Source organism: Phocoena sinus, chromosome 11 (genome assembly GCF_008692025.1).
Source record: "Phocoena sinus isolate mPhoSin1 chromosome 11, mPhoSin1.pri, whole genome shotgun sequence".
Taxonomy (NCBI): domain Eukaryota; kingdom Metazoa; phylum Chordata; class Mammalia; order Artiodactyla; family Phocoenidae; genus Phocoena; species Phocoena sinus.
Genome location: NC_045773.1, coordinates 80,402,514 through 80,428,029, shown reverse-complemented (window position 1 = coordinate 80,428,029; position 25,516 = coordinate 80,402,514). Strand labels below are relative to the sequence as shown.

At 53.7% G+C, this 25,516-nt stretch overlaps 4 protein-coding genes across 13 annotated transcripts; 2 read left to right on the top strand and 2 right to left on the bottom strand.

Moving 5' to 3' along the window:
• Positions 1-2: 2 nt before the first annotated feature.
• On the bottom strand, positions 3-6,090 carry NELFE (negative elongation factor complex member E). Of its 5 annotated transcripts, none has more exons than XM_032650349.1 (11): positions 5,894-6,090; positions 5,375-5,457; positions 3,936-4,005; positions 3,689-3,834; positions 3,145-3,219; positions 2,980-3,017; positions 2,469-2,794; positions 2,202-2,346; positions 1,988-2,042; positions 1,637-1,739; positions 3-315 (listed from the first exon to the last, which is right to left on the bottom strand). In XM_032650349.1, exons 2-11 carry the CDS (start codon positions 5,447-5,449, stop codon positions 218-220), a joined length of 1,131 nt encoding a protein of 376 aa, XP_032506240.1. In that variant the 5' UTR covers positions 5,450-5,457; positions 5,894-6,090; the 3' UTR covers positions 3-217. The 5 variants fall into 5 exon arrangements, with proteins under 5 accessions (XP_032506240.1, XP_032506239.1, XP_032506242.1 ...); XM_032650348.1 differs by having other exon boundaries at positions 5,313-5,457; positions 5,894-6,087; XM_032650351.1 differs by having other exon boundaries at positions 2,469-2,779; positions 5,894-6,025.
• A 1-nt stretch (position 6,091) lies between these two features.
• SKIV2L (Ski2 like RNA helicase) lies at positions 6,092-16,109 on the top strand. Of its 3 annotated transcripts, XM_032650338.1 has the most exons (28): positions 6,092-6,194; positions 6,272-6,375; positions 7,219-7,328; positions 7,428-7,545; positions 7,637-7,751; positions 7,856-7,930; positions 8,227-8,280; positions 8,385-8,578; positions 8,746-8,874; positions 9,093-9,238; positions 9,585-9,731; positions 9,863-9,947; positions 10,128-10,234; positions 10,570-10,716; positions 10,791-10,887; positions 11,071-11,283; positions 11,367-11,477; positions 12,588-12,818; positions 13,171-13,308; positions 13,459-13,596; positions 13,736-13,840; positions 14,178-14,325; positions 14,421-14,547; positions 14,668-14,878; positions 15,029-15,139; positions 15,216-15,434; positions 15,619-15,759; positions 15,855-16,109. In XM_032650338.1, the coding sequence occupies exons 1-28, from the start codon at positions 6,173-6,175 to the stop codon at positions 16,053-16,055; spliced, it is 3,744 nt and encodes a 1,247-aa protein (XP_032506229.1). In that variant the 5' UTR covers positions 6,092-6,172; the 3' UTR covers positions 16,056-16,109. The 3 variants fall into 3 exon arrangements, with proteins under 3 accessions (XP_032506229.1, XP_032506230.1, XP_032506231.1); XM_032650339.1 differs by lacking the exon at positions 13,736-13,840 and having other exon boundaries at positions 6,126-6,194; positions 15,855-16,106; XM_032650340.1 differs by lacking the exon at positions 15,029-15,139 and having other exon boundaries at positions 6,126-6,194; positions 15,855-16,106.
• A 42-nt stretch (positions 16,110-16,151) lies between these two features.
• Positions 16,152-18,520, bottom strand: DXO (decapping exoribonuclease). 4 transcript variants are annotated; one of them, XM_032650356.1, is made up of 7 exons: positions 18,270-18,511; positions 17,660-18,061; positions 17,261-17,496; positions 16,954-17,173; positions 16,695-16,830; positions 16,449-16,543; positions 16,152-16,363 (listed from the first exon to the last, which is right to left on the bottom strand). In XM_032650356.1, exons 2-7 carry the CDS (start codon positions 18,013-18,015, stop codon positions 16,213-16,215), a joined length of 1,194 nt encoding a protein of 397 aa, XP_032506247.1. In that variant the 5' UTR covers positions 18,016-18,061; positions 18,270-18,511; the 3' UTR covers positions 16,152-16,212. The 4 variants fall into 4 exon arrangements, 3 of the variants coding, with proteins under 3 accessions (XP_032506247.1, XP_032506248.1, XP_032506249.1); XM_032650357.1 differs by having other exon boundaries at positions 16,154-16,363; positions 17,660-18,021; positions 18,270-18,520; XR_004352355.1 differs by having other exon boundaries at positions 16,225-16,363; positions 16,449-16,572.
• STK19 (serine/threonine kinase 19) lies at positions 18,276-25,143 on the top strand. The gene is given in 10 exon segments (XM_032650359.1): positions 18,276-18,421; positions 18,424-18,581; positions 18,690-18,749; positions 18,752-18,902; positions 19,060-19,196; positions 22,779-22,874; positions 23,164-23,303; positions 24,152-24,249; positions 24,361-24,508; positions 24,712-25,143. Coding segments are annotated over 10 exon segments (1,146 nt in total). The 5' UTR covers positions 18,276-18,309; the 3' UTR covers positions 24,758-25,143.
• The last annotated feature ends 373 nt before the right edge of the window (positions 25,144-25,516 follow it).

The following is a 25,516-nucleotide window of genomic DNA, read 5'->3' as shown; positions in this document are numbered from 1 at the left end:
CCTGTGTTCAAGATCCTTTTGGGGTAAAGGAGTGGGGAGCGTGCACTGACCATGTTGTTACAACTGAGATCAAATCTAACAGCCGTTTTTAAAGGCTCAAGCCCAATCCCAAGTGCTGAAAGACCAGAGGCTGAGGGAGATGTGTGAGCTTCCACCTCAGTGTTTTACTGAGACCAGCGCTGGGGCAGATGAGGCACACGGAATCCAGTTCCACTTCCTAGAAGCCGTCCACAAGGTTTTCCTTATAGACGTCATCACTGTAGACAATCTGTGTCCTCTTGTCCCGGTGGCAACCCTTAGGGCTATTCTGCACAGCTAGGGAGGGAGGAGAGTATTCATTAAGGTCTGAAGGAGGGCACTGATGAGACCTGAGGCCCAGAGTTTGACCACCTCAACTCTAGCCTCTGGCCCTTGGATGCCCAGTTTCCATGCTGCCCTCTGGTGGCCGGGATGGCCTTTCTATTAATACCTTTAGCCCCCTTAGACCAGTGGCTACCAACCCGTGGCCCCAGCAAAAAAGAGTGTACACTGTTATCATGGCACATGCAAATACCGTAATGAGTGTTTTGTTCTTAGAAAAACGCCAAATGTTATCGTTGAGACGTGTGAATAATGTTAGCCCACAACTTTCAGTCAGTACACCAAAAATTTAAAAATCTCTATAGTCCTTTGTTGACGCGCTGGTCCTTTTGGTTCCTGCTTGTACAGAGGGCCACTCTTGCTCTGAACTCCCTTGTGCCCACTCCTTTACGTGAAAATCTATTTCAGGTAAAACGGGTTACTCACTCCATCAGGAGAACTCATTCTGGGTGTAGCTTTGGCCCTCGAGCCGTCCCTTCCCCTTCCTCTTTCCTCCCTACCCCCAGTGTGTCCCCTCTCTTCACCCCACCTCCAAGGATTCCATCCTTGCCACTCTGGGGCTAGAGTGAACCCCCCATACAAGCCCCCATTCTCTGGGAGCTTTGTATCTTGACTCTGCTGATCACTTCCTCTTTCTCAGAGCTTGTATCCTTTGGTTGCAATGACCCAAGCCCCTCAGGTGCTGCTGCAGGCCCCATGACCTCTCCTTCTGTCTCCTTTGCAGCGCCCTCAACTTCAGCCTAACAAGCCAGGACGGCTGGGGACGTGTGGGGCATGAGGAACACAGCCCAGCTTCCCACCACATCCCCTGACTATTCCTCAAGCGCAGGCCCGGTTCACTTGCTCTTGAAATTCAGTCTCCCCTGCCAACGCTATGGTTCTGCAGCTACCCCGTGATACAGATGACTCTAGTCTACATTTTCATGCCTCACCTCACACCTGAGTTCCATATCCCTAATTTCAAAGGCTTATTTTATAACACCAACTATACTGCAACTCAAAATGAATAAGGCCGCATGAGATGCTCACCTTCTTCACCAACCTCAGTCACTTCCACTTTTTCCCCGTTCCGGTCAGTGCCTTGGAAATTGTTTTCAATACTTTTCTCTCCTTCTACTTCTAACTGACAGAAGGCCTGACGATTCTCCTTCCCATCCCCACAGCTGCCACACAAATCCAGACCTCTATCACCTCTACAGAACCCAGGGACATGCTGGGGAACAAAAAGGGGTGAGCTGTAGGGGACAGAATGAGAGAGGAAGAATCCCATTCTTACCCAGGGAGCCCCAGACAGACTTGCCAGTGGCAGCGTCCAGCATGGGCTGTTTTCGGGCAATGCTGACTTTGAGCTGTACGGACTCCACTTGGGTCCCGTTGAGCTGGGGCAGAAGAGGGGAGGGGGCAGAGGATGGGGGGAAACATTATAGACAAACCAAAGGAGAATTTCCAGGAGTTACCATCCTAGGAACAGACTAAGTAGGGACTTGAGAATGCAAGGTTTCCTGCGTAAACAGGGAGAGACCGTCTCTGTCAAGAGGAAATGACTTCCTCCTGGTTCCCAGTATTTTAGAAAGAAAATATAAGGATGGCAGGAGGGATGGGAAGAACAGATCTGGGAAGTCCCAACCTCAGCAACGGCCTGATCTGCTGACTCCATCTTTTCATAGGTGACGAAGGCACAGCTGGGATGAGAAAACACAGGGTCAGTAGAGGGCCTATGGGCTCCTCGGGACCCAATCAAACCCAGTGTTACAGGCTGTGAAGACAGGCTAGCTTCCTCCCTCAGGTCTCATACCCCAGGTCCTCCAAGGACTACCATCCTGCCCCACTGTCATCCTTACTTTCTGGGTGGGTCCATGGAGAGGTCAATGATGTTTCCAAAGGGAGAGAAGGCCCCACGGAGGAGGGTGGGCGTCATGTCTTCTCCATACACATAGAGAGTGTTCCCCTTCCGAGGGGCCCGGCGTTCAGGAAACGAGTCCGACCCTACAGGACAGAAATCAGTAACGAGACATAGTCTAGCTCACCCTCCACTTTAAGAGTCCACTTTAGTAGGACCCACCTAAACCTTATCTGAAGTCACTTTCCCACCAGCCAAGATCACTCACTGCGGAAAGGGCCCTCTCGGTCCCGGTCCCGGTCTCGGTCCCGGTCCCGGTCTCGATCGCGGTCCCGGTCCCGGTCTCGATCGCGGTCTCTGTCTCGCTCCCGTTCCCGCTCTCGGTCTCGATCCCGTTCCCGGTCTCGGTCCCGGTTCCGCTCGCGGCTGCGGTCCCGGCTGCGGCTTCGGGGAGGGGAGCCTGAGGAGCGGGCACTACCACGTTCTTCATAGCCCCAGTCGAAGCTTCGAGCGGGGGCATCACCAGCCCCCGGGCGCTCCGCCTCTTCTCCATCTGGTCCCAGTTCCCGAAGCCGATCGCTGGAAGACACAAAGCTGGGGAGAGGTAGACAGGGAGGATCAAAGGGGGCCTCTACCTCACCTTCCCAGAGCCTGGGGAGACTCAGCAATCCCTCTGTAGCCCCAGCTCCACCCACTCCAGTCCCAAACCTCCTAAGGACCCAGGCAATCCCCCCGGCCCCGCCGCCCGCCAGTGGGACCCAGTCCTATCTTTCTCTAACCTCTCATACAGAGATTTCCTCTGTGGACGTCTAGACGACTGAAAAGGAAACCAAGGACGGTTAAGATGAGTCCCAGCTGCTGCCATGTGGTCCCAAATATGTGGGTCGCTCGTTTTTCTCAGTCCCCCAGAAGCCGCTCAGAGACAGACAACTGGAAACCATTACCTCCTGCAGCTCATCATCGGCAGATATGCTCCTCTGGAACGGCTGGAAAGTGGGGACTGGCCCCTTCTCAGGGTCCTGGGAAGATGGCAGAGACCCACCTCAGTGGGGAGCAGGAGGCTGCCTAACCACGGGGCAGAAGGAGGTCCTTTTCTCTCACCCTCTTCTCGGCTCCCCTGGCCTATCTTTTCTTTTCTTTTCTTTCCTTTTACATAAAAGATTTAATACACACTTAAAGCAGTTAGTTTACTTAAAAATGTCTTAAACCTGATGACATTCTCGGCCTGCTCAACTCCTCTGAGCAACACAATCCAGGAGCTCTACTACAGGACAGATTAGAGTCACACGATGCGTAAAATGGAGGAGAATCTAGGCGTCATCCAGGTTCTTCACTTTACAGATAAGAAACCTGAAGCTCAGGATGGTATAGCAACTTGCCCATGATTAAACTGGCATTACTTTCCCCCTAAACTTACCTCCATTCCAACTTGGAAGGATGCCCTCTGAAGTTAAGGAGTCCCTGAACAATCTTTGTGCCTGTGCTCACCTTTAACTTCCCCTCTAGGGTCCGGGAACGTTTGAAGCCCGAGTTCTTGGTCTCAGCCTTGATGGCACTGATGGCTCCTGACTTCACCAGCTGCTTCGCCTGCTCTGTTGCCGTGGCTGTGTCCACCACAGGCTGCTCTGACAGTGCTGGAGTGGCGAGGGAAAGAGGCATTATGTTGGCCAGGCTGTGACACAGGTCAGCCTGTGCTGCTCACTTCCAGTCTATCCCCGCTTCCCCTGTCACTCACAGCGTTTGACGCCGCCTTGGCTGGCTGTGCTGCTGCTGCTTTGCTTCTTCAGAGCCAGCAATGCCTTTTTCTGGGAACAAGAGTGAGAAGAGACGAGTTGGTGAGGGCCAGTCCCTGGGCAGGTCCTCTCCCAAGGCCCCTGGGCGCATCACTCCGGGGACACCTTGCTGAGAGAAAACAATGCAAATGGTGCCCCTGGAGTGGTACATTGAGGCTGCCCTGCCTCTTACATAGTCCCCCAGATCATCTACAAAGCCAGCCATACCTAATCTATTCAAACCATGGCCTCCAGAGGCTTTCCACAGTCTCATGTTTTTCAAGTTGAAAACAAGGCATTCAATCATAGACCAGAGCCCCCGGATATAAGCTGCAATTAAATATAAGCCTCCGTGCCTTCTTAGGGACTTCATCCATCCACCCCTACATGTTTAATAAGAACACACAATTGCTCTGAAACAGGGATACGCAAAAGTATGAGACACAGATCCTCCCCTCAAGAAGCTTACAGTCTGAGAAATTAGATGACGACTAGGTTGAATTTTCAAGACTGATCATAAGTGCAGATTGTAGCTGAGAGCAAGTAAGATTTTTCTGATGCCAAATGGTTATTAAACTGGGTCCTGGATACAATCTGCATAACACAGACTGAGAGGAAAGGGCATTTTAGACAAAGAAAACAGGGTGGCAAAGATGCAGAGATAAGAAAGCTTTGGGAATGCATGTTTTGGGATCAAGGAATAGTTCTACAGAAAGGGATGCCTGATTAAGGCTTTGTTTTATAGACAATGTGAAACCACTGGGTTTTGACAAAAAGAAAGGCGGTGTTTTGTGTTTTCAATGCACCATTTTAACAGGAGTGAAAAAGTCTGTCCAAAAAAAGAAACTTGTTGAGAGACCATTACGACAGGCTAGGTGAGCATCAGCAAAGACCTGATCTAGGGAATACACAGGAAAAAGTAAACAGAAGCAATTACTTCAAGGGAAGAATCAAGACGGACTCGGCAAATGTTTGGCTATGCAAATTGAGCAGAAGACAGATAAGACTTTCATTCCAAACACATGGGATAAGTAAATGTAGTCAGCCCTATTTGGAAGACCAAGTTTAGGACAGACAAGATGATAGCTTCAATTTTGGATATGTGAAAGTTATCAGCAAAACACTAAATGGAACTGGAAAAACCAAGCCTGGGATCGCCGGCTCTTAGGTGGTACTAAAAGCCATGGAAAAGGAAGAAAACTCCATGGCAGACTGCATAGAAAAGAGACAAAAGAAAGTACACACTTGAGAAAGTCCATTGCTGAAACTACACTGAGAGGTGGTATGTCTCCAGGTATGAGCTAGCTGAATCCCCACCCCCCCCAGCCCCGCACACTCACCCCAGGTGTTCTCAGTGTAGAGTCTTTGAAAGTTTGGGTCATACCCGCACACACTCCCTCACCTTTTTCTTGAGTTTGTTGAATTTCTTCTGCAGAGCCTCCTCCTCCTCGCTCAGTCCGGGGGGTATCACCAACATGGTGGCTCCTGGTTCAGGGGCAGGGCCCAAGACATCTTTCTCCACTGTCACCGCCCAGGGTTCACACGCCGTGCACACTGACCCCAGCCCCACCCCTCCAGGCCTGCCTACTCCTGTCTTCTGCCTCTCCCTACCCCTTGCTTAAACCAGGCTGCCGTCCAAACCCCCGCTCGTCGGGATCAACCAGAATTTCCTTCTCACTTCAGGAATCACGGATACCAGCGCCTAGGGGCACCATGTGGCCCAGGAAGGGAGAAACACCCCCTCCGTCGCCAAGACGATGGTACCAGACCCCCCTACCTCGCTGGGGTTAGTATGGCAATCGCGGGGTCCGAAAAGCAGAGGAGGCAATGGAACCCGCGCAGCGCTTTCAGAGCAACCAAAGGGGCAAGAAGACAGAAGGAGCTCGGAAAAAAGGGACGAAGGCTGAGGAGAAGGCCTTACCTGAGGGGGCGGCAACCGAAGTCCCACGGTCTCGGGCGGCGCCCAAGCGGGCAGCGGATCGCGGGCTCGGAGCGATGACGTAGCGAAGGGCGGAGAACGCGGTAACCAAGGCGGCCCGCGGCGCACACACTTCCGCCCGGCATCCCACCAGTTTGGGCCCGCCCCTCGGTAGCGCTCATCCCCGCCCCCGGAGGGGTTGTGCCGGAAGTCGCTTCTACTTCCGCCGTTTCGGCTCCTCCCTACACTTCCGGGCTGCCAGGTAGCGGCCGAGGCTCCAGGATGATGGAGACGGAGCGAATCGGTGAGGGGCAGTGGGTGGAAAGGAGGAGTAGACAGGGAATGACCCTTGACCCCTGACCTGTGACCTTTCCCCCGTAGTGCTACCTCCCCCAGATCCTCTGGACCTGCCCCTTCGGGCCGTAGAGCTGGGATGCACAGGGCGTTGGGAGCTGCTGAATGTGCCTGGGGCTCCAGAGAGCACCGTGAGTGACTTTTGATTGACCCTAACCTTGACCCTCATTGAACTTAGAACCTCCTTCACCCTCATCACAGTAGGATCTAACTTGACCTGGCTCTTCTGTCTCTGGACGCCTGTCGTCCGGGCCTAGACTGGTGCTGGACAGACTCCCAACCCAGTGGACCTGCTGTGGGTCAGAGCCCATGGGGGGACAGAGCTGGAAGCCCTAGGGATACCTTAACTCTGAGAACTGCTCTTTCAAATGTGTCTTTTCTCCTTGGAGTCTTTTTCTCTCTCCAGGGCACTTGTTGGTGGCTGAGATGCTAGCCTTTGAGCACCTGGCTCTTCATCCTTAGGTCTGGGACCCCTTTTCCTAAAACTAGTGATTCTGAAATGTCAGTGTGCCTCATGATTAGTAGGGGGCTTTTTTCATTTATTTTTTTATTGGAATATAATTGCTTTATAATGTTGGGTTAGTTTCTGCTGTACCACGAAGTGAATCAGCTATATGTATACGTATAACCCCTCCCTCTTGGACCTCTCTCCCATCTCCCCCCATTACGCTCATCTAGGTCATCACAGAGCACCGAGCTGAGTGGGGGAGCTTTTTTAAAATACAAATTCTTAGGTCCATAGGTCCTGAAATCCAAAATCTGTATTTTTAACCAGCACCCCAGGTAATTCGGTTGCAAGCCGTTTGTCCTGTAAAGCAGAACCACCTTTGGAAAATAGTCCTTCAGCCTGATTGTCCTAGTCTCTCTGGGACATCTCCCATTTCTGATCTAAGTATGAATCCTATCACCTTCTCTTTGCTCTGTGTCTTACTCTCTTCTCTTACCTTATGCGTCTCATCTTGCCCTTGTTCCAGCTTCCCCACGGCCTCCCTCCCTGTGCCCCAGATCTGCAGCAAGAAGCAGAGCAGTTGTTTCTGTCATCTCCCGCCTGGCTGCCTCTGCACGGTGTGGAACACTCAGCCCGGTGAGGGGTCTAGAGGGGCCTGGACTAGGGAGGTGGGTCCCTGAAGAAAGCTGGGACACAGGAGAAAGAAGACCTGAAAATTACTTTCCTTCTGTCCAGAAAATGGCAGAGGAAGATGGATCCTTGGTCTCTCCTGGCCACACTGGGGGCCCCAGTCCCCTCCGACCTACAGGCCCAAAGACACCCAACCACAGGCCAGATACTAGGCTACAAGGAGGTAAGAGGTCACGGGCCACGAGAAGCAGGGTTGGGAAAAGGGGAGTCAGAGGCAAGCTCAGCCTCACTGGCGCTCTGATCTCTTGCGTCAGGTCCTGCTAGAGAATACAAACCTGTCGGCCACGACCTCCTTGTCTCTTCGCCGGCCACCTGGGCCCATCTCCCAGTCCCTGTGGGGGAATCCAACACAGTACCCATTCTGGCCAGGTGACGCTTGTGGAAATGGGATGGTAGGGAAGGAAGCCCTTAGTCTCCACCCCTCCTGTGTCACTCCCACCCCATGAATCCCTGTTTGTTCAACCTCTCCCCAGGGGGAATGGATGAGCCCACCATAACAGATCTGAGCACTCGAGAGGAGGCTGAGGAGGAGATAGACTTTGAGAAAGGTGAGGTGGTGCTGGGATGGACCCTTGGGAGGTAGGGCTCTGAGTCTGGGCCCTGAGGAAGAGGGGCCCGGGCCTGTCACTGGGTCCTTGCTAGCTCTTCCATTTCCCTGAGTAAATTAGGAAAAGGTACCCCTTCCATAACAACCTTTACTGTCATCTGTTGGAAAATTGTCATGATAAATACCCGCAACTGCGACGTCTGTGCTGTGAAGGATGTCCTTTAGGTTAATGTACCACGTGACTTATACGGCAGTGTGCAGGAGCCCAGATTCTCTCTCTCTGTCCCTGTCCTCCAGATCTTCTTACTGTCCCACCTGGCTTCAAGAAAGGTGTGGACTTTGCACCAGAGGGTGAGTTTTAGTTTTGAGATGGGGGCGTGTAGGGGAAGTGGTGCCCTTCTTCTTCAGAGCAGGGGTGGACATGACCAGGCCTCCGTTTTCGCCTTGCTCCTCAGATCACCCGGCTCCAGCTCCCGGCCTGCTCAGCCTCAGCCGTCTGCTGGAGCCCCTGGATTTGGGTGGGGGCGATGAGGATGAGAGTGGTGAGGCAGTGGGACAGCCAGGCGGTCCCAGACGGGACACTGTTTCAGCCTCTCCCTGCAGTGCTCCCCTGGCCCGAGCAAGCAGCTTGGAGAACCTAGTGTTGCAGGTTGGTGGTTCTGGGCGGTTGAGGCAGGAAAGAAGGGTCTTGTCACAGACAGGGTGGGCTGGCCTGGTTGGGTCCAAGGGGAAGACTGGAGCATCTTTTGGGAGGAGTAGTAACAGAGAGGTTTCTGACTGTATCTTTATTGACCCTACACCTCTTTCCCCTTCCAGGAAGCGTCCACAGCTGTAGCTCCCCCAGAGCCTCCCAAGCCCCCCCCTCAGGAGCAGTGGGCCATTCCTGTGGATGTCACCTCCCCTGTCGATGATTTCTACCGACTCATTCCCCAGCCAGCCTTCCGGGTAGTGTGGCCCAGTCCTCACGTGCTCCCCCACCTCCTCCCAGCCCACTCCCTGTCTCCTCTCCCCACCAGAGGCCAGATGCCTTCAGGCCAGCTTGGACCTCAGTCCCAGACTGGCCTCACTCTGGCCTTCTCCCCGCTGCCCTGAATATCCTGTGAGCTGGAGGCAGGAAGACCCCTCTCCCTTCTCCAGCCCCTATCTATTTCTCTCTCCCACAGTGGGCGTTTGAGCCAGATGTGTTTCAGAAACAGGCCATCCTACACTTGGAACGGCATGACTCGGTCTTTGTTGCAGCTCACACGTCCGCAGGGAAGACGGTTGTGGCTGAATACGCCATTGCCCTTGCCCAGAAACACATGACGCGGTACAGTCCCGTCCCCCGCTTCCCCTTCACCAGCCCTGTTCTCTCCTGCAACCTTTCTAAGTCTCATCTCTTCTCCACCTCCCTACTTCCTCCTTTAGATGAGTTTTGGGGGAGAAACTTGAGGCAGGGGTCCAGGGGGAAATGAGAAAGTGTGGGGAGTTTAGTTAGTTTCGGAAGGGATTGGGGGACAGAATTTTTCCCGGGTAATTCCATGAAGGGGAACGTGAGGGAAGTTAGGGTGAAGGGGGGCGCCTGAGCTCTGTGGCAGGCTTCTGGGAAGGCTCGGGGTGGGAGAGGAGGTGACCTCAGCGTGGAGGGACCGGCTAACTTCATGCTCTCCTCCCAGCACCATCTATACTTCGCCCATCAAGGCTCTGAGCAACCAGAAGTTCCGGGACTTCCGAAACACATTTGGGGATGTGGGACTTCTCACCGGGGACGTGCAGCTGCACCCAGAGGCCTCTTGCCTCATTATGACAACAGAGATCCTTCGGTGAGAGATGGGCACTCAACACGGGTGGGTTTTTGGTCAGGAAGGTGAGGCTGCTCTGGAGAGCATGTTGGCTGAGTTGAGGGTAGAGACAGGAGCCACTGGGAAGTCAGCCTTGGGTCTCTTTCTTCCAGCTCCATGCTGTACAGTGGCTCGGATGTCATCCGAGACCTGGAGTGGGTCATCTTTGATGAGGTTCACTACATCAACGATGCTGAGGTAGGGGGACGGGGTCCCCATATCCTGGCAGTCCCCTCCTGTGGGGCTGGTTCAGCAGCTCCTCTATTCCACACACCCTGCGAACCTCACTGCCTCCTCTGCTCCGACACGGAACCCTGTGCCCCTTCCTAGGGGCAGAAGGGCATCCCCCTCTGAGCTGTCTTCCATCCCTGTGCGCAGCGCGGAGTCGTGTGGGAGGAGGTGCTCATCATGCTTCCTGACCACGTCTCCATCATCCTTCTGAGTGCTACTGTCCCCAACGCCCTTGAATTTGCTGACTGGATTGGGTGAGACTTGTGTCCTGGGGTGCTTGGGTGAAGGGGGCTGTAGCGTGCCTCAGTCGGGGCCGGGGGCATAGACTATCACAGCAGGGGGAGTGGTCAGGCCTTGGGGGTGGGGATGAGAAAGGGGTGCAGCCGGGGAACATGTCCAGCTTGGGAGGCTGAGGGATCCCACCTGGGTTCAGATCGCTTCGCAAGTTGAGAGACAGGATGACGGGGACGGCCTTCCAGTCCGGCTCCCAGAAAAGACCAGGTGAAGCCAGAGTGCGGGAAGATGGTGGGGATGTGGGTTCCTCCCCGCACTCCCACCCCTGATCTTCTGTCTTCTCCTCCTCACTCAGGAGGCTGAAGCGTCGCCAGATCTATGTGATCAGCACTGTTGCTCGCCCAGTCCCCCTGGAGCATTATCTCTTCACGGGGAACAGCCCCAAGACCCAGGGGGAGCTCTTCCTGCTGCTGGACTCCCGAGGCACCTTCCACACAAAGGGGTAAGCCTGAGTTGGGAAGAGTCAGGGCTGGGCTTAGCTGGGTGTGACTGATCGCTGCCCCTCCCCTGCCCCAGGTACTACGCGGCTGTGGAGGCCAGGAAGGAGCGGATGAGCAAACACGCCCAGACCTTTGGGGCCAAGCAGCCCACGCATCAGGGGGGGTCTGCACAGGTGAGAACTGGCAGGCTTTGTACCCACCACCGCCTGTTTCTCCCGTGTCCTTCTCCCCTCATCCCTAGGTGTTTGGAGTTGAGCTCTGAGCACTGCCTGATCTGACTCGGCTTCAGTTCCCGCCACTTCGGCCCCCACTGGATCAGGGACTCAGTCTCCACTCCCTTCTCCCCACTTCCCCAGGACCGTGGCGTGTACCTGTGCCTCCTGGCCTCCCTCCGCACCCGTGCGCAGCTGCCCGTGGTGGTGTTCACCTTCTCCCGTGGCCGCTGTGATGAGCAGGCCTCGGGCCTCACCTCCCTTGACCTCACCACGAGTTCAGAGAAGAGTGAGATTCACCTCTTCCTGCAGCGCTGCCTCGCTCGCCTCCGAGGCTCTGACCGCCAGCTGCCGCAGGTATGGAGGGGGGAACCCAGAGACTGGTGGGGATTGGGTGTTCCATGACCCCATCCCTGATCTTGGGCCTCGGCCCCCAACAGGTTCTGCACATGTCTGAACTCCTGCACCGCGGCCTGGGTGTGCACCACAGCGGCATCCTGCCCATCCTCAAGGAGATCGTGGAGATGCTTTTCAGCCGTGGCCTGGTCAAGGTGCACATGCTGCTGGGAGAGGGACTCCCCAAGGCATTCGTTGCCCCCTTAGGGGAGGGGAAAGCTTTTAGGCAGGACAGTGCTGTGGTTAAGAACTTGGGCTCTGGATCCAGGCTGCCTGGGTGTGAATCCCAGCTCCACCACTTACTCACTGTGTGACCCTGGGCAAATTACTTAAAGCTCCCTGAACTGTAGATTTCACACTTTAAGATGGAGGTGTATGAGGTATGAACACGCAGTATTCAGAAGAGAAACCCCAAAAGCTAGCAAACTTACGAAGGTCATTAGTCATCAGAAGAATGCAAATTGAAATACTCACGAGCTAGGACTTTACAGTTATTAGACCGGTAAAATACAGGAAAGTGGCTAATGCCAAGCGTTGCCCAAGACGTAGGAGACTGCAGGATTACAGGAACCCTTGTACAGGTGTGGCCAGTCTGAAGTGCATCCTGGCACTCTGGAGGCAAAACTAAGTATATACATACTCTTTGTCCCTAAATTCCCCTCCTGAGTGTAAATCACAATGAAATTCTCAACCCTGGTCATTGAGGGAACACGCCTGCTCTTCCTTTGTTGGCTGTACTCTTGTGGCAGGGTGTTGGTGGTACCCCTTCACTGGGAGAGCCGGTAGGTAGGTGTACAGCACGCACCCCACAAAGTGTTCTGCAGCAGTTGGAAGCAGTGGATTAGATATACCACAGGAACGTGGATGGATGTTGAAAACACTACATGGAAGAAAAGAAGAAAAGAGAAGGAGATGTGTAATCGCCTTTACGGCAAATTGTAAATTATACACAAAATAAGACACGTTTTATAAAACACATTCACGCAAAAAGGTACGCGTTAAATACAGCGGGATGATTGATATTGGGGGGATGGGAGTGGGATATAGGGGTAAAAGGAAAGGAATAGGTAGCTAAATAAATACAACAAAGAAAACGACAGTACATACTGTAGATTTGCCTTGAGAGTTAAATGAGGTCCTGTGAGTGAACCGTCTGGGACTGTGCCCCGTGCCTTCTTAGCCTTGGCTACGAAGTGAGGTGGGCTTGGCCAGGGCTGGGCCACAGCTGCGTGTAGCCCCGTTGCTGATCCCCTCCCCCGTCCCAGGTCTTGTTTGCCACGGAGACCTTCGCCATGGGTGTAAATATGCCAGCCCGGACAGTGGTATTTGACTCCACGCGTAAGCACGATGGCTCCACCTTCCGGGACCTGCTCCCTGGGGAGTATGTGCAGATGGCAGGCCGGGCGGGCCGGAGGGGCCTGGACCCCACAGGCACCGTCATCCTGCTCTGCAAGGGCCGCGTGCCCGAGATGGCGGACCTGCACCGCATGACGATGGTGAGCCGGGGCAGCGTGAGGCCGGCTCTGGGCACCTGCTAGATTCCGCCAACCCTCTTCCCTTCTCCCCTCTTTCTGCTTTCCTTTTGCCTGGGAGGAGCCAGGGTAGGAGTGAGCAGATCCAAGGATGAGATTGGATCTCCTCTCCTCTAGTCTTTTTTCACTGTGAATATGGAGCTAGGTGGGACCTTGGAGAGTCTATCTATTTAGTCTCACTCCCTTGTTTTGCAGAGGTGAGCGAGCAGTTTGTCTAGGGCCCTGTGGTTGCGGAGCTGGGACTAGAGCTGCTGGGAGTAGAGCAGCTGAGCAGCAGGTCTCCCCTCGCCTCACTGGCTTCTTTGGCCTGGCCCAGGGGAAGCCGTCCCAGCTGCAGTCCCAGTTCCGCCTCACGTACACCATGATCCTCAACCTGCTGCGGGTGGACGCCCTCCGGGTGGAGGACATGATGAAGAGGAGCTTCTCTGAGTTTCCATCCCGCAAGGACAGTAAGGTGAGGAGGTGGGCGTGACCAGGCTGCCGTGAAGGATGTGGACGAGGGAAGCCAGGCCTGGACGAGATGGGCATCCAGAGGCCGGTGGGCGAAAGTGGAGGGTTCTGGGCCTGGAGACTCTTGCTGCACACCCACACTGGCTTCTCCCAGGCCCATGAACAGACTCTGGCTGAGCTGACCAAGCGGCTGGGGGCCTTGGAGGAGCCTGATGTGACTGGCCAACTCGCTGACCTGCCTGAGTATTACAGCTACGGGGAGGAACTGACAGAGACCCGGAGCCTGATCCAGGTACGTGCGTGTGAGTGTTGGGGGCAGGCGTGGCAGACAGGGAGGAAGAGACTGTGACACTTTGGGTACTCCTGAACTTAGTCCTAGTGTCTCTGTGACACTTCCTCCCTTATCCCCTCTTCACGTCCCTGCCCTTCAGCGACGCATCATAGAGTCTGTGAATGGGCTGAAATCTCTCTCAGCGGGAAGGGTGGTGATTGTGAAGAGTCAGAAGCATCACAACGCCCTGGGTGTGATCCTTCAGGTGAGGGCAATGGGAATTTGAAGCCCAGAGGCAGGGATGGGGCCGAGCCCTATCTCATCTTCCCCACTTGGCGAGGGGCCGGTTGTATTCACCAGTGCTCTCGTTTTTGACTCGAGCCCTCCTTTCCATCCCATCCCCACCACTTCATGCTCACCTCCTTGTCCTTCCCCCAAGCTCTGCCCCCAGAGTCTGCTCTGATCACCTGACTTGGTTACCAGTCCATACTGGCGGGCTCTGCATGGCTGCACCCCAGTCCCTGCCTGAGGTTGGTGATCTGGTCTCTACCTTTGACGTCCACTCCTCACACTGCCCTGTCCTGGCCTCCCGCCTCCCCTAGGTCTCCTCGAGCTCCACCAGCAGAGTATTCACGACTCTGGTCTTGTGTGATAAGCCCACATCTGAGGACCCGCAGGAGAGGGGGCCAGCCTCCCCCAGTGTGCCCTACCCAGATGACCTCGTGGGATTCAAGCTGTTCCTGCCTGAAGGTGAGAGTGGGACAGACGGCCGAGTTCCTGACAGCAGCAGAGTTGGGATGCCTGGGCCCACGGCAAGGTCTGACTCTGCTCTCCCCTTTTCACAGGGCCCTGTGGCCACACTGTGGCCAAGCTCCAGCCGGGAGATGTGGCTGCCATCACCACCAAGGTGCTCCGGCTGAATGGGGAGAAGATCTTGGAGGACTTCAGCAAGAGGCAGCAACCAAAATTCAAGTCAGAGACGCTGGGGCGGGGACCACGTGATGGGGGGTGGGGAGGTGTGGCTGGGCAGGCTCCCGCAGCCTGAGGAAGAGGAGCCTGCGCCCCAGGTCCCAAGACCTGCTCCTTTCTCAGGAAGGAGCCTCCCTCTGCGGCCGCGACAGCTGCTGTCCAGGAACTACTACGTCTGGCTCAGGCCCACCCAGCAGGACCCCCTACCCTTGACCCTGTCAATGACCTGCAGCTCAAGGATGTGTCGGTGGTAGAGGCGGGGCTCCGGGTCCGGAAGCTGGAGGAGCTGATCCGGGGGGCTCAGTGTGTACACAGTCCCCGTTTCCCTGCCCAGGTAGGTTCCTGGATGCCAGCTTCCAAGCTGGGAGGGGGACTTTTCCTCTCATTCCCTGTAGACTGGCCACCCCCATCGCAGCCCTTGTCCTCAGTGCACCCCTGCTGAGGGCGAGGAGGCTAACATGCTCCTGCCGGTGGTCCCCTGTAGTACCTGAAGCTGCGGGGGCGGATGCAGATACAGGAGGAGATGGAGCGGCTGCGCTTCCTGCTGTCGGATCAGTCGCTTCTGCTGCTCCCTGAGTACCACCAGCGAGTAGAGGTGGGAGGGCAGAGATGGGGCTGGGGGGCTAGTGAGGAGGAGGTCTGCAGGCTCCCAACACCCACCATCCTTCCAGGTGCTCCGAACCCTGGGGTACGTAGATGAAGTGGGCACCGTGAAGCTGGCAGGGCGGGTGGCTTGTGCCATGAGCAGCCATGAGCTGCTCCTCACTGAACTCATGTTTGACAACGCGCTGAGTGCCCTTCGGCCCGAGGAGATCGCGGCCCTGCTCTCCGGCCTGGTCTGCCAGAGCCCCGGGGACCCTAGTGATCAGCTCCCAAGCACCCTTAAACAGGTAGGGGACGCCCACCTCCGTCCCACCCTCGGCCGTGGCACTTCCAGTCCCCGACCCCATGTATTCCCCACGTGCCCCATCCAGCCCTGCAAGTGCCCCTAAGAGCTGGAACTGTTTCTTCCTTGATCTGGGTCTCCTTCCTGGAGTAGGAAGGCAGGGCTGAACCTCTCCTCCCCACCTGCAGGGGGTGGAACGTGTCCGGGCTGTGGCCAAGCGGATCGGTGAGGTGCAGGTGGCCTGTGGCTTGAACCAGACAGTGGAGGAATTTGTGGGAGAGCTGAATTTTGGCCTGGTCGAGGTTGTGTACGAGTGGGCCCGGGGCATGGTGAGTAGCTGGGGTTTGGGGCTTTGTGGACTCCTGACTGGGGAGAGGCTGCCCAGGCCCTACCGTATTCAGTCCCCACCCTACTTCCCCCACAGCCCTTCTCTGAGTTGGCAGGGCTCTCGGGGACCCCCGAGGGCCTGGTGGTCCGCTGCATCCAACGCCTGGCCGAGATGTGTCGTTCGCTTCGGGGGGCGGCCCGCCTGGTGGGCGAGCCTGTGCTAGGTGCCAAGATGGAGACGGCAGCCACCCTGCTACGGAGGGACATCGTCTTTGCAGCCAGCCTCTACACCCAGTGAATGACGCCTGTGTAATAATGTAACAATAAAACAGCAAACCCCCTGTGTGAACCTGAGGTGTTGGACAGGGATGACAGCTCAAAAGACAGCAGGGAGAACCACCTAGAAATACGCCTTTATCTGTGCACACAGAGACAGGACCAGCCCCTGCGAAGCATCAGTCCTTGGGGGAGGGTGTCTTGGGGGGTGACAGGAGGTCCTGGGTCATGGCTTCCACGTACCATGTAGGCAGGAAGGCATGGGGTGCATCTCGATGTTCAGACACTGTGACTGGGCTGCCAGGCTCCCAGGAGAAGAGGTAGACGAGCCTGCGGGGCAGATGGAGTCCCGAGTTGAGGGCTGGAGGCTGAGCTTCTGGGACCCAGAGGGGAGGGACAGAGCTGAATGCCTCACCTGGGGTCATCCTGGACAACTGTGTTCTGGGCAAAGCTAAGGAAGGCAGCACAGAAGTTCATGCACACGGAGGGATTCCAGCCATCACGGTCATTCTGGAGAAAGCCCAGGAGGATGCAGAAGACTGGCAGTGAGGGCGAGGGTGGGAGAAGGGGAAGGTGGACTACAGATCCCTGGACACTGGACCTGTGGTCTTGGCACAGTGCGGGGGGGATACAGGTGGGAGCTGTGACACCATTGCCTTACCCTGACGTATTCAAACATCTCCATGGTACGAAAGGTCTTGAGGGAACAGACAAAACCCTCTGGGTTACGGAAGCCAGCAACAACATTTGGGACCCCCGGGAGGAATGACTGAGCCCACCATTTCAGGAGCTTCCGTCTGTCAGGAAAGGCAAGGGGTCAGTGGGACCCCTCCACCACCCTCCAGCCTCCTCCTCTTCCCCCAAGTCCCCTTCCCAGCTGTCAATCCTAGGCTCTCAACCTGCCCGCCCCCATCCTGAACCTGTAGAAGCTCTTCCGTTGGCCAGGGCTGTGCATCTCCTTGGAGGTCTTGAGCTCCACATAGCAGGTGGGGGGCTGTGTGGTTGGGGCCTGGGGGTCTATGCAGTCTACCTCCCCGGAGAAGAGCAGAGGATGGTTTCCCAGGCGGCTGCGTAGCACAGAGCAGAAGGCCACGTTGGTGTTGACTTCCCCAGAGGGATCTGTGGAGCCTCCAGGTTTGTCTGCACAAGAAGAGAAACAGGAGCAGGGCTGGGGTCTCAGTCTCTGGGGAAGGGGGAGTGGGCCACAGAGCTGGGGGCAGTTCTCACCTGCACACAGGTACTGCTCGAACTTGTACCCCATGTACATAAGCTCCTGGAGGACGGGTGGCCGGGTAAGCCTCTGAACCCGAGCAGCCGGCGTCTCCACCTCACTCAAGTACAGTGTCCCCTGGAACCGGGAGGCCGCCAGCTGCCAGCCTTCCTGCCGCTCATATGGTGTCGTCAGCAACTTTGTCAGGTGCCCCCGCCATGTCACTATGGCCCCTGCCAGCCAGCCTGGACCCCTGAGAGGGAGGAGTTAAGGGCTGAAGGTCTGACACAAGCATTGGCGCACGCGGCTCCCCCAAAGAATAGCATAAGGGTTGACCCCACTCCCGCTTTGGCTCTCCCAGTTTTAGAGGGTAGGTGTAGGTCTCGAGAGCTACTTGTGTGCTATGATTTGCTCACCCCTCTAGCCGGCCTCGGTGCTCCAGGACCCAGCATAGCAGGTGGTCCAGCCTCTCTTGGACCTCTTCATCCCGGGGCCTGTATCGATCAGGGTATCCGTCTCTGAGGTCAAAGTTGGGGCTTTGACCATTAGTGGGAGGTGGGCAGTAGTACCGCAAGGCTCGAGCATCTCCATGGTACTGGCGTTGTGCATCCAGAGAAAAGCAGCCCAGTTCAGAAGGGCGCCGGTAGAAAGGAAATGGTCCAACGTAGAGGGCAGGGTCTGTGGGCAGTGAGGATGCTGGGAGGAGGAGCTTGTTCCAAGGCTCGGCTTCCTCTATCTTTCCGGCTCCTCTCTTAGTCCCTCTGGACTCCATGAGGTCCTGAGAGACGACGGGGAAGTTCCCTTTTTAAAGAGAAGGGCTGGAGAAGAGAGACTTCTAGTCAGGACTAAGCGAGCCTCCAGATGGCCAGGCTCTGGTTTTGAAACATGCAGGCCCCATGTCCTCAAACAGAACCATGGCCAGGTGCACATCACACCTTTTCCCTTGACCTATACCCCCACCCCCAGTTCCTCCAAACGCAGTGAGGTTAGGAAGGATGTCTGGGCTCAGATCAAGGCTCTGGTTACCTCAAATCCCGCCAACCTCGACTTCCACCTTCACAGAGCTATGACGTCACGGCAGGTACGTCACATGTCGAAGAGGGACGCAAAGGTGGTCCGACCCCCGACCCCCGCTCTCGATGACGCAATCACTCAGCGACAGTGGCGGCCTAACCCTTCTGGGGTGGGGGTGGGGGCCAGTGCACTTTACACCAGGAGGGAGATCACAGCGTGGCCACCTGTGCCCCTCCGCACCTCCCAGGCCTCCCCGGACGTGTGGCTCTCGGAGGAAGCCAATCAGCAGCGGACGTGGGGCCTCAGCCAATGAGGGTGGCGCTTGTATCTGTATTGGCACCGCCCCTCCCAGCAAGGGCCAAAGGGATGACAAGTTGACGCCCCTTTCGTCACTACGTCGGCTTACTAAGACCCGGCTGACTGGTCTCTAAGTGGGGGACGCCCAGGGAGCCCGTGCGTCACTGCTCTGCGCCGGATGACTATTTTCGTGTTCTCTTCCTTCAGTGTCTATCTACCTTTTCCCCGCATCCACAGGATCCCGGGATATGAACCGGAAGAGGCATCGCCTGGTCCCGGAGGCCTTCGGACAGAAGAGGCGGCGGGAAGGAGGGGATGTAGAGGCAGATCCTTTGCGGGGAGAGTCAGGTAACTATGGCAACCCCGGGGCGAGGCTAAAGACCCCCAGGTGGGAGCGGCTTCGCCTCTGGTAACCCTGTATGTTGGGACAACAGCACCCCCAGGGTCGTACCCCCGCTTCTCCCCGCCCCCGTTCACGTCTCAGTGACCCGGTCTCTCCTCCCAGGGTCTGCGCGCGCGGCAGTTGCGGAGCTACTGCGGCTGTTCCCGCGAGTCCTGTTTGAGGATGCGCTACCGCCCATCGCGCTGAGGAGCCAGGTGTACAGCCTAGTGCCCGACCGGACGGTGGCTGACCGGCAGCTGGTGAGGGGCGTCAGAGCGACCGACCGAAGGCGCTTCCGTGCCTTGCGGGCACTTACGAGGTTCTCCCCATCACTCACTCGGTCCACCAGCTATTCTGCCATTCAGCAAGCGTTGGGTCTTTCTGGGCCAGGTATTGCGCCAGGCACTGCGGTGCCAAGGAGAATGCTACAGAGAGCATGCCAAATCATGAAGGTGAAAGAACGAAGCTTTTGGGGAAACTGAGTCACCGTGCGTGGTTCGAGCCTACAGCGCTAGGAATGCAGGCAGACGTCAGATTAGGACAGGCCTTGTACGTCAGTATTTCCATCTTCCACTGAAGGCGGTGAGCTGGTAGAGAATGTTCAACAGGAGAGAGGACGGTGTTTTGCACGGACTGGAAGCAGTGAGATGAGGTAGGGAGATCAATTAGGAAGATACTGCAGCTGAGAACAGGTGAAGGCCTAAATTAGGGCAGTGTATAGGGAGGGAGAGGATGGGTGAGGAATGTGGAGAGTGGGAAGAGGGAGGAATCCAGAATAACTTTCGGATTTTCTGGATGACTGAGTAGTTGGTGGAGTGAATAGAGTAGGAGAACATTGAATTGTTGGGGGCAGATGATGTGTTTGATTTTGCACAAGTTGAGTTGGAGGTGCTTGTGGGGCATCCAAAGGCAACTGGGCAGTAGACAGTTGGGTGAGGGTTTGGAGAATTCTGGGCCACTCCTACAGAACTGGAAGTCATCGAGATGTGAGTAGTTGTTCAGTCTGTGGATGTGGGTGAGACTGATAGGAAGAGGGAGGAGAGGAGCAGTTTTTAACCTTTTCGCAAACTTTAGAAGACAATGAAAGCTATGGCTCTCTCCAGAAAAATGCATATATATATATATATATATATATATATGGCATATGTACAATTTGGGGGGGCAGGGGATTGTTTCACAGATCCTCTGAGGCCAAAGGTTAAGGACCCCAGGTTTGCAGTGACAGATAATAGAGCCAAATTCCCAATGCTGGGAGATACCAGCGTTTAAGGCAGTGTTTCTCAAAGTATGTCCTGAGTTCTACATGTACCAAATTACCTGGACTGCTTATTCAAAACTACAGGTTCCTGGGACTCTCTCAGTGCGAATGCATTAAGATTTCTTGAGGTAGGACCTTGGAATCTACATTTTAAAGCTACTGCCCCAAGTGATTCTTAATGCGCCTTAAAATTTGTGATTCAGTGGCAGTGTTAGAACCTGTGATTCAAGGCGGTGGTCTGTGATGAGGTCAAGTAAAATAATATCCAGTTGGATTTAGCACTTGGCAACCTGTCAGGAAGAAAGAATAGAAGAAAAGGGAGATGGAGACTAGCTCCAGTCTCTTAAGGAAGCAAGTCAGAACCACTCCTTATAGAGTATTTGTTGTTTTTAACCTATTGGTGTTAGCTTAAATTTTAGAAAAGCTTTAAAATTGCACAAAAGAAAATATAAACACACACAATTTAAAGAATGTTTATAAAGCAAATACCCACTTAACCATCACCCAAGTCAGACTGTACAACACGACCAACAACCCACATATATCGTTCTCTGATCAAAATGTCTTAAGTCCCTGGGAGGTGACACACTTGACTGGTATGATAATCATTCCCTTGGTTTTCCTTATGCCATCTATATGTTTATCCATAAGCTATATAGCTTAGTTACCTACTTTTGAACTTGATATAAACAAAATCATACCATATGTATTTATTTACATCTTGTTTCATTAGATGAATATTTTTGAGATTCATCCGAGTTGTTACATGTAGCTATAGTTAATTCATTTTCATAGATTTCCGTTTTATGAATATATCCCATTTTGCCCATTCTAGTGGAAGAAATTGTATTTTTTTTTTTAAGAAATTGTATTTTTTAAGAATTTGTCAATTTCATCTAAATTTTCAAATTTATTGGCATAAAGTTTGTAATCTCATTTTATTGTCTGTAGAATCTTGAGTGATGATCCTTTTTTCATTCTTTATATTGGTTATCTGCTTTTTCTAGGTTCTCCTTTCCCCCTTTTTCCTTGGTCAGTCTCACCAGGGTTTATCAATTTTAATAGTCTTTCAAAGAATTATCATTTAGCTTTGTTGCTCTCTCTTGCATGCCTGTTTTCCATCTCATTTATGTTTCCCCTCTACTGTTGGGTTTATTTTACTTTTTTTCCCCATTAATTTTTCTCCTCTATTCTTTTCTAATAGATGCATGTCAGACTGTCGTTTCCCCCTGGGTTCTGAAATATATCTATATCATCTGTCAAGTTTTGGTATATGTTTTCATCATCATTCATTTCAAAATATCTTCTAATTTCCTTTGTGAATTTTTTCTTTGACTTACTGGGTTGATTAGAAATGTATGTCTTACTTCCTAAACATTTTCTAATTACCTTGTTGTTAATGATTTCTGGCATAAATGATATTATGGCCAGAGGACGTACACAATATGATTTCAGTCATTTGAAGCTTATTGAGACATGCTTTGTGCTATAGGGTCAGTTTTGCTAAATATTCTATGTATTTGAAAAGAATGTGCATTATTCAGTTACTAATTTCTTAGTAACTAAAATTATTGAAATCTTTCATTTCCTCACTGATTACTATTTTGTCTATTCTGTGAGTTTATACGAGTTGGATTAATGTACTTTTGTGATTTTGTTATTGGCTCTTCAAATACTTCCCATAGCTTATTATCTCTTTTCTTTTTTTTTTAAATTTTGTTCATTTATTTATTTTTTTTGGCTGCGTTGGGTCTTCGTTGCTGCATGTGGGCTTTCTCTAGTTGCTGTGAGCGGGGGCTACTCTTCGTTGTGGGCTTCTCATTGCGGTGGCTTCCCTTGTTGTGGAGCACGGGCTCTAGGCACGCGGGCTTCAGTAGTTGTGGCTCGAGGGCTCTAGAGTGCGGGCTCGGTAGTTGTGGTGCACGGGCTTAGTTGCTCCGTGGCATGTGGGATCTTCCCGGACAAGGGCTTGAACCCATGTCCCCTGCATTGGCAGGCAGATTCTTAACCACTGTGCCACCAGGGAAGTCCCCCAATTACTTCTGTGAGTTCTTGTTTTTACTTAGATATTATATTAGTCTGGTAATTCCTTATTATCTTGTGAGCTCTTTAATGCTTAAACAATTTTTAAATAATATTTTTTGCAGCATTTTACTTAATTTTCAGTGGGTGAGTTAGTCTTGCTATATTCCTAGAAACACAAGTCCTGGTTTATTTTTATTTGTTTTACACATTTTATCCCATATTCCTCTCTACCTTCTCCACCCAAAATCTGGACTGTTAATCCTTGAGGGCAGGGCCCATGTCTTAATCACTATTTTATCTTAGTGTCTGCCTATGATTGGTCTTAGAAAATATGTATTGATTGTTTAACAGATAACTGATAAGGTGAGCGGGTGAAAGACTAACTGGAAGAGACTATTTGGTGATCCACTTGATTCTCTCCCCATAATTTTTCCTTAGTTTTTTAGAGGAAAAAACTCCCCAATACTTGCAAACAAAATCTCCCTGCACAGGTGTCCAGAGTATAGCAGAACATCTTACCCTGACACCCTTCTTTTCATTGTCATCTCTGTGGAGACAGAAGGCGCTTCAAGAGCAGGGGGAGATCAGAATCATCCAACTGGGCTTCGACTCGGACGCCCAAGGAATCATCTTCACTGAGGACTATAGGACCAGAGTGCGTGTGACTGTGTGTGTCATGGGGGCCAGGGGAGGGGGTACAGGGAAATTAGGGAATGGAAATAAAAAGAAGAGAGACGAGTCCCCCACCTCACATCTCACAGAGAGGGCACAGGTCTCTGGTAAGTATTGGTATGAGGGAGAGGAAGAAGAGGAAGAGGAAAAGCATGAGAGGTAGAAGGACCTGATTAGAAGGAAAAACATAGGAAGAGAAATGTTGTCTTGGGGATAGAGGTCAGTTGGGGGTGAAGGTGGGACCAGACCTTGTGTCTCATTTCTGGTTCCAGGTCCTCAAGGCTTGTGATGGCCGCCCATACGCTGGTGCAGTGCAGAAGTTTCTGGCTTCAGTACTTCCAGCCTGTAGTGACCTTAGCTTCCAGCAGGACCAAATGATTCAGACCTTTGGCTTCAGGGACCCAGAAATCACGTGAGACCTGCGGGACCAACAGAATCAGGCATCTGGCCCCTCCCTACCTCCCTCCAGTCCCATCCAGCCTCGTCCTCTTTCTTTTGGTGAACCTGTTAAAAACGCTGACTCTTCTTTTCAACAAAATGACCTAAATTTGTGCTCCGCCCCCAAGAGAAGAGGCCTCTCCCATCTGGGGCCTTGGAAAGAGCCCTGGACTACAATTTGAGAGATCTGGGTGGCTAATCAAATAGAGAGAGAGGCCTGGCAGGAGCCATAGATGCCTGATGGGAACCATGCTGAGACCAAGGGAATAGAGAATGGTAGCAGCCATGATGCCCCAAAGCATTCACATTCGAAAGAGCGACCACCGGGCAAGGGCTAAATAGAAATACCGTTTCAGGAGGCTGGGTCTGGCTCCAGCTCCCTACTTTGTAACCCATGATATACATGAAAGCATTTTATAAACTTCTTTTCAGTAAGATGTGGGAAGAGCTATGGTGGGGTGTGCGTAGGAAGTGGCAGGAGCTCGGGCGAAAGGCCTCTGTTTCTCCCCTGGTGGTGGGACTGAGAGTGTGTCAGGGTGTGTGGTCAAGGAGGGCTTCGGAGAGGAGGAGCTGTTTTAGTGAACATGTAATGATAACAGGAGAAGAAAGTGTTGGGGGAGGGCAGTCAGGTAGGAGAACAGAGCAAGCAAGGGCACGGGGCACTGAGCAGCGTGGTGTGAGCAGAGAACTGCTCCAGGCTGGGCTTCTGTCATCCAGTCCCTTTGCCTGGGTGCCCAGGCTTCTGGAGACTTAGTGTCCAAACATTAGTGGGCGGGAGGAGAGAGGGTTCTCAGAGCGAATGCCTCATCTCCCCCTTCTTAGGCAGCTGGTGAATGCCGGGGTCCTCACTGTCCGAGATGCTGGAAGTTGGTGGCTAGCCGTGCCTGGAGCTGGGAGATTCATCAAATGTTTTGTTAAAGGTATCCTGTCTGCAGCTCAGGCCCGCAACCCCTCAAGAACACTTTTTGGTGACTCCTCAGGCCTCCAGGCCTTACTCACCATTCCCCTATCCCGCGCCACCTCTCCTCCAGGGCGCCAGGCTGTACTCGGCATGGTCCGAAAGGCCAAGTACCGGGAGCTGCTCCTTTCAGAGCTCCTGGGCCGGCGGGCACCTGCCGCGGCACGACTCGGCCTCGCTTACCATGTGCATGACCTCATTGGGGCCCAGCTGGTGGACTGGTGAGTGTTGCCCCCCAGCCTCTGGCAGATGACAGTGTAATGACGCAAGGTTGGATTTTCTCCCCGCTCGTGCTTCATTCACTAGCAAAGCCCAGCTCCTCTCTCGTTCTCTGGAACCCGGGAACATCCTCGGCCAGACTCTGAGTTCTCCTCAGACCTTAGGCCTAGGTGTCTGGCTCCAGCCTTGTCTTTCTCTTGCACAGTGTCTCCACCACTTCTGGAACCCTCCTCCGCCTGCCAGAGACATGAGGATTCTGCTCGTCGTTGCACAGCTCCCCGGAGTGGGGAGCAAGGGGCCCAGGAGTGCTGGCTGCCCTGGCTGAGACAGGGTCACCTTGGGAAGGCTTGGGAGCCAGGATGAGTGTTGGGCTCGCGTCTCTGCAGAGGGTCAGATGTGACTGCTGCTGTTTACCTGGGCTCTGACCCAGCGGGGGGTTTGGGCAATGCTTCTCTGCCCTTTCGTGCAAGTGGAGCCAGAAACGGTGCCAAGGCCCTGGCTGCTGCCTTTCATGCAGCAAGGTGCTGCCACTCTTCTGTCTTGGGATAGGAAGGAGGGGCTTCTGGTGAGGCTGCTGAAGGAGGACAGGGTTCTCTTCCCTACATGTTGGTTTGAAATAAAGTACTTCTGCCTGTGATATTTTCTGGATGTCTTTTGTTTAATGTGACACGTGTGTTCGGGCACCTCGTTTTGGGGGTAGAGGTAAAGCCAAAGTTGGGCCTGAGCTTTGCCTCATTGTTCAGAGATTAAAAAGGGACGCTGAGGTCAATTCCCCCTCTGGCATTGCTGAGGATGTGCCTGATATCCGAAACCACAGAATTTCTGTTAGAGGCTTTCAAAAAGCAAAAACCTAGCGTAGTTCAATTTTTATGGGGGTTTTAGTAAGAGGCAAGTCTCTTAGTACCTTGTTTGGTGGGACCAACAAAGAGGCCACGTGTCTCCAGCCGCTTGCTGAGCCATGCGGGGCCCTCCTGCACCTACGTACGTGTGTATATGCTATATGCCTACAC